Raw genomic sequence first — 6,669 nt, 5'->3', positions numbered from 1 at the left:
CGCATGAGCTGCTGGGTGCTGTTTTGCAGTCTCCTATCCTGACCTGAGGGCCTCAGCTACTCTGGGCCTGAGAAGGCCCTGATGGTGGGTCTCTGCAGGACCAGCAGTGGAAAGGCGGCTGGGCCTGCCTCACCCCACCATCGAGTCACTGTCAGTCTCAGTGCTTCTGGGCGCGACTAACGGGTTCCTCCCCAGCAAGGGGCCTGCCCATTTGTGGTTCCTGTTTTTGTTTTCTCACATGAGGTCTGGAGTTGAGTTCTTGGGGTAGACCCACACTGAAGGGTGGCAAGCCTCAGAGCTCGCCTGTGTAGCCCTCTTGGCTTGCTTGCTTTTTTTCTTGCTTTCTTTTTTTTTTTTAAAGAATTATTACTTTTATTTGTTTATTATTATTATTATTTTCACATAAGTTTTGCCAGAGAAAGACAGAGAGAGAGAGAGAGAGAGTGAGAAAGCAAGCCACCAGGTCCAGGACTCGAACCATGGTTGGCTATGTGGGAATTCCAGCGCCTTAACCATCACTCCACCTGCTGGTCCCTCTCTCTCTTTCTTTCTTTCTTTCTTTCTTTCTCTCTCTCTCTCTCTCTCTCTTTCTTTCTTTCTTTCTTTCTTTCTTTCTTTCTTTCTTTCTTTTTTTAGAATTATTTTATAGGAGCCAGCAGGTGGCATGGTGGTTAAGATGTTGGAATTCCTACACGGCCAACCGTGAATCGAATCTGGAACATGGTGGCTTGCTTTCTCACTCTCCCTCTCTCTCTTTCTGTCTTTGGCAAAACTCATGTGAAAATAAATAAATAATTTTTAAAATATTATTTTATTTAACTTTGTAACTTTATTTATTTATTTTCACATGAGTTTTGCCAAAGACAGAAAGAGAGAGAGGGAGAGTGAGAAAGCAAGCCACCAGGTCCAGGACTCGATCCATGGTTGGCCATGGGGGAGTCCAGCGCCCTTAACCACCATGCCACCTGCTGGACCCGCTCTTGTTTTTTTTTTTTCTTGAAGTTTTCAGGTGGTTGCTGCCTTTGTCTCTGCATTCCAGGTCCCCTCCCCAGCAGCCACCAGTGAGAAGGGAGGTTGGAACCTTCCTTTCTTCTGTTCCCTGGGATCACAGGGGCTTCCCCAAGAGCCCCCACATCTCTCAGTGACTCAGACCAGCGACCTGCCCTGCCCTGATCCAGAACGTGGATTCTGCCAGCCAGCCAGGGGAGAGGATTTAGGAATGGCAGTCTGCTGGGACTCGCAGTCTCTGACTTCTCTAGAACCTCTCTGGGAGGCAGCGAGAGTGATGCCATCCCAGGACCAGGGCCTGTGAGACTTCACTCCTTAGCCAAGCGCTTCTCTCACTTGTACCCCCGGCTCCCAGTCTGTCCATGCCTGGCAGGAGGCAGGTGTCCAGTAGTTTGTGTGATCAGCTCGAATCGGGTTTGTTTTGGTGCCGGTCAGATTTGTCACACCCCAGTGTAAAAGCATAGTCTTCCAGCCTATTGTACAAGAACACGCCAAATTCAGTGATGTGACAGGCATCATGGCATGCCCTTTATAAATGCACGCCGTGAGCTCTTAGGAAATCTTCAGCCAGTGTTTTTTACTCAGTAGTATCCAAAAGTTAAAACTGAAGAGATTTGTTCGGTTGACCAGGCCAAGAATGCTTCTCTGAAAATACAAGAATGCTTTTAACGTTGTTTGTGGAACTGCACTGAGTCAGAATAAGGAAGTCATTTGATCGAGGTTCATTGTGCAAGCGTCGTGCCTGGCCTAATTTTATCAGATTTAATTTTTTTTTTTTTTAAACCCCAGCATTTCTGCAAGAACTGCTAAAATGGAAGCTTCTGAACCTCATTGAGTAACTGTAGGGCCCATCCCCTTCTAAGAAGAAGCCAGAGTGCAGCTGCCGGTTTCCAGAGCAAACAAAGTCTTGCCACCATTTATGCCAAAGGCCAGGACTTCATGCTGGCAGAGCTTGGTTCCTGCCCTTTGATAGAACTTGTTCATTTGATCGGCACCTTCACAGTGGGGCGGGTGTGTGCAGGTCAGAACCAGCAGCAGCTACATGGTTGAATTATAAAAGAATGTGGCGGGGGGGTGATGGGGGGCATTTGTATGTATTGGGGGAAGATGTCTCTTGGGGGAAAAGATACTGAAGTCAACCTGGTTTTATTCTGAGTCTCCCTGGAGAAGAGAGAATTTGAAGGCTTTTCTGTTGAGGGAGCAAACAGCTTGTCTGAGGTAGGGCTGTCCCCAGACAGGATCAGCCACATTGGGAGCTAAGAAGTTTCCTGCCCTGGCAGTCTTAAGAGGAAAAAGAAAGGAGTGGTGAGTCACCAGGCAGCCAGAGGCGGGGGCAGGGGAGAGGTTTGAGGCTGCAGTTGGTTTGGAAAGTCCTGGGTTCCCAGCCGGCAGCTCCCCAGAGAGCATGGTCTTGGCTACACTGACATAGGGAAAGGGAGAGTGGGAAAGTGTCCAGCTGGGGGGCCTCTGAGTGGGGCCCTGGGTCCCAGACTTTCCAATTCAGCAGCTTGGGGTGGGGAGGGGGGTGGTATGTGTTTTCCTATCACTAAGAAGACTCTTGGGCACCTTTCCTCAGCTCCTAGAATAGGGCCTGGTACCCCAGACACCTGGCCACCTGGCCACCCAGATCACACCGCTGTGGAGCTCTCAGTCCGCAAGCACTTGTCCCAGCTGACCTCTCCATATGAACTGTCTCTTTCTGCAGCTCCTTGACCCGTCCCCAGCTGCCCCTCTCTGTCATCTGACCCCGAAGGATGGAACCCATAGACCCCAGGCTGTGGCGCCTGGCTGTTTTTCCTGCTGCTCCTCCTGGGTGACCTCGTCCTCAGTGGTTGCTCCGCCTTCCTTGGCCAGACCCTTGCCTTTAATCCGTACTCCTGGGCTCTGTAACTGCCTGCCTGGTGTGTCCATCTGGATGTCTTATGCAACACATCTGAAATGGATCCCAGCTACCTGCCCCGACACCTGCCCTCTCACTGCTGAGGGCCTGCCTTCCTGTCTCAGACCCTCACACGCTCTCCACCCTGCCTGGCCACCCTCCTCGGGTCCTTCCTCAACCAGCTGCTCCTTGTACTCTTCAGTTTCACTCTCGCTTCCTCCATGACCCTCCCTGCCAGGCTTGGTTCTCATTTATCTCAAAGCCCCCGTACTACCTTGTCATTATCCATTTTTTAAAATTTATTTTCTATTTACCTATTCATTGGAATTTTTTAAAGAATTATTGTATTTCATTTTATTCATCATCATCATTTTTTAATTTGACCACAGAGCAACAGAGAGACAGAGACAGAGAGAGAAAGGGAAAGCAAGAAAACAAGCCACCAAGTCCAGGACTTGAACCACAGTCTACCACGTGGGAGTCCAGTGTCTTAACCACTATGCCACCAGCTGACCCCCTCGTGATTTTCAAGGCATCAGATTCAGGACTTAAATCGTAGTTGGCCTTGTGAGAATCCAGCGCCTTAACCACCATGCCACCTGCGGGCCCAGTCCTCATCCCTTGCCTGCCTTCCAAGGCACCCAGCAGAGCACAAGTGTAAGGACTGACAAAGTGTGGAAGGAGCAAAGAGCTTCCAGAGAGGGGTGTGGGGTGTAGGGGTCTCAGGCGACCTTGTATACCTATACTAGATGTACGCGGATATATAGGTTGTCCTCCATTCCAGAGTCAGGTTCACAGGCTATAAATGATCGTAAAATAGCCCTGGCCCCACGTGAGTGGGAGGTGTGTGTGTGCGTGTGTGTATTTGTTATTTTGTCCATGAGGGACAGAGGGAGGCAGCACCCTCTTCTCAGTTTTGACACCACGATCCACCCAACCCCAGCCAGCCCACATCACAAGGGCACCTGTGTCGGGCACATGGAGGTTCCGCCTCACAGAGCATCACATTTTACCGCTGCACCACCACCCAGGCCCTGAAGGCTTTCCTGTTAATTAATAGGCAAACATTTACTGATGCCTGTCACATGGATGGCCAGCCCCAGTCCTCGACCTTGAACCCCAGGGGAAGCTAACTGGTCACAGAGGTAGCCATGAGTTCAGAGTTCTGAAAACCCAGAGTGTGAGCTGAGGGGGAGGAGGGGGACTCAGAGCTGGAGTTGGGGAGCCTCATAGGAAGAGGGAGGTGCGCTTGTGCAGGAATTCAGAGGGAGAGGGAGGAGAGGGAACTGAACAGGTGCAGAGGGCTTCAACCCTGAGACCTAGGGCAGATGAGTGTTCAGCAGCAGAGACCCCTGCTTAGGGCCAGAGAAGTCCCTGAGAGTTGGTCCAGACAGGAAAGGCCTTGAACCATCAATCAGAGTACAGATGCCAAGACCCTAGAAGCTGGTCCACATTTACGACCTGGTGAGTGACATGGCCTGCATCTCTGGGTCCCTGTGTGTCCTAGCAGAAGCCGCCCTCAGATCCTGGAACCTCTCACACTGATAAGAAATGGCTCCAGCTCTGTCTCGAAAGATTGGCAGTAGGGCTGGCAGATGGCGAGGCTGGCCCTGAGCAGTGCCCAAGGGGCAGTGCCCGAGAAGCAGAAGGTGGCCTCTAAGATACGTCCCTATCCTGGGTCTGCATGTACAGCCGCATGTTAATAGCGCTGGCTGGGCTGGCGGGCAGGGGCTGGTTACATTGTACTTACTCCCAGCACAGCAAAGGCAGAAAGGCAACTGCTGGGGAGGCAGCAGCAGGGAAGACCAGCGGTAGCAGCAGCAGAAGTAGAAAAGCGTTTCTCACCCCGCATTGACTTCCACATATGTAAAACAGGCCAGAGACTGAAGGTTATTCTGTGAGTCGTCGGAGTGTCCTCCAGGACTCAGAAAGGAGGAACCTACTGGGGTTAGACAGTCGGCCCCTGCCAACGACTCCCTTTCTATGGAGTAAGGATTTTGTTCTAATAAGGCCTGGGGTGGCCCTGCTCCATGCCCTGGCTGACAAGAGCCAGACCTTTGTGTAGAAATGAGTCAGTGTGGGGGTCGGCAGGTGGCGTGGTGGCTAAGGCACTGGACTCCCATGTGGCCAACTGCGATTTGAGTCCTGGACCTGACGGTTGCTTTCTCACTTTCCCTCCCCGCCTCTCTCTGGTGAGCACGCATATCCTATAGCAAATTAATTAAACAACAAAAACAAGAGTGAGTTCCACAGGCTGCAGGAAGGTCAGACTTGGCCAGGGTAAGGGTACATGGGATTAAGTTTGGACCTCCACGACAAGGTCAGTAGGGAAGGTCCCCTGGGCTGACACGACAGGACGCACACACAGTTCTGCTTTCACTGGCGCTTTATTGGGCGGGGTGGGGAGAGGTCTGGCAGAGGGAGGGCTGCGATGGACAGGAGAGGCGCCCACCTGGGGGGTTTTCCGGACATCAGGCGTTCCTCCTTCGGGGTTTAGAGGAGACACCGTCATGGATGAAACCCCCCAGACGCAGCGCTGCACCTGCCGGGTAGCCAGGGTGGGGGAGGTGCCCTATGGCCCCTGGGACAGCAGGGCTTCGATGTCGGGCTCGATGTCAATGGTCGGAAAGCGGCGGCTGTACCTGCGCACCGGCACGCCGTCAGGACCCACCAGGAACTTCTCAAAGTTCCAGGCAATGTCGTTGCGGCACACGGGAGACCAGGTGATGAACTTGGGGTCGGTCATGAGCGCACAGGGGTCATCGCTGGGCGCCGGCAGGGCCTCGCGCAGGAAAGCAAAGAGCGGATGTGCCTTGGCGCCATTCACCTCGCATTTCTCGAAGACTGTGAAGTTGGGCTCGAACCCGTCGCCGGGTCGGACGTACTTGAGGGAGTTCAGGATCTCTTCATTCTTGGCGTTCTCCTACGGAAAAGAAAGGAAGCTGGGACCCGAGGTCGCGGGTGGCAGGAAATCTTCGAACCACAAAGGGGCTTTTCGGTGAGTCACTGGGACACTGCCCTCCTTGCACAACCGCCAGCCGGCCCGAATCCCAGCCGGCGGCCCGCCTCCCTGTGCCGGAGCCCTGCGGGTGCCCCGCCGGGCCCCCAACCCGAGCCGCACGGCCGCGCCGCCCCGCCCCACGCAGCGCACCTGATGCCCAAACTGGTTGCACGGGAAGCCGAGTACCACCAGGCCCCGGGGCCCGAGGCGCCGCTGCAGCTCGTTCATCTGGGTGTAGTCCCGGACCGTGGTACCTCAGAGGGACGCCACATTCTCGATGAGCAGCACCTTGCCCCGCAGGGAGCCCAGGCTCATCGGCTCCTCGGCGCCGAGCGGGCGCGCCGGTACACGGTGGCCTGGGCCACCGCAGCCGCTTGAGCCGCACACATGGCGAAGGTCCCCGCAGCGAGCGAGTGCGCCGAGCAGAGGAGCCCGCAGCCGGCGGCGCTTCCTCTTAACTGGTCGGCGGTGGGTCACGTGGCGCAAGCACTGCTCCCGCCCCTACGCCCCCTGCGGACCCCGGGGTCCCGCCCTATCCGGCCTCAGTCCCCACCTCCAGCTGCGGACCTGGGGGGAGGGTGCAGCGGGGTGGAACGCGGGTCCCGCCCAAGCAGGGTACAGCCGCGGGCACGTCGGGTCTGGCCCTGGCCATCCTGCGCCCGCCCTAAGGGAGCCAACCGGCGCCCCGCCCTCGAGGGCTCGGGCTTCTTTGTGAAAAGTGCCTCAATTAGGGTGTGGGGCTGGGCCTGGCAGACTGGCCGGGGGGAGGAACACCGCAGCG

At 54.9% G+C, this 6,669-nt stretch overlaps 1 protein-coding gene across 1 annotated transcript; it reads right to left on the bottom strand.

The window, feature by feature from the left end:
- Positions 1–5,255: 5,255 nt before the first annotated feature.
- On the bottom strand, positions 5,256–6,292 carry GPX1 (glutathione peroxidase 1). Its single transcript, XM_006172131.2, is given in 3 exon segments — positions 5,256–5,810; positions 6,039–6,232; positions 6,235–6,292. Coding segments are annotated over 3 exon segments (588 nt in total). The 5' UTR covers positions 6,278–6,292; the 3' UTR covers positions 5,256–5,459.
- Positions 6,293–6,669: the final 377 nt, after the last annotated feature.

This window comes from Tupaia chinensis, unplaced genomic scaffold, assembly GCF_000334495.1.
Source record: "Tupaia chinensis unplaced genomic scaffold, TupChi_1.0 Scaffold149184_1, whole genome shotgun sequence".
NCBI lineage: Eukaryota > Metazoa > Chordata > Mammalia > Scandentia > Tupaiidae > Tupaia > Tupaia belangeri.
The sequence above is the reverse complement of the archived record's forward strand: the minus strand, read 5'-3'. Positions and strand labels throughout refer to the sequence as shown.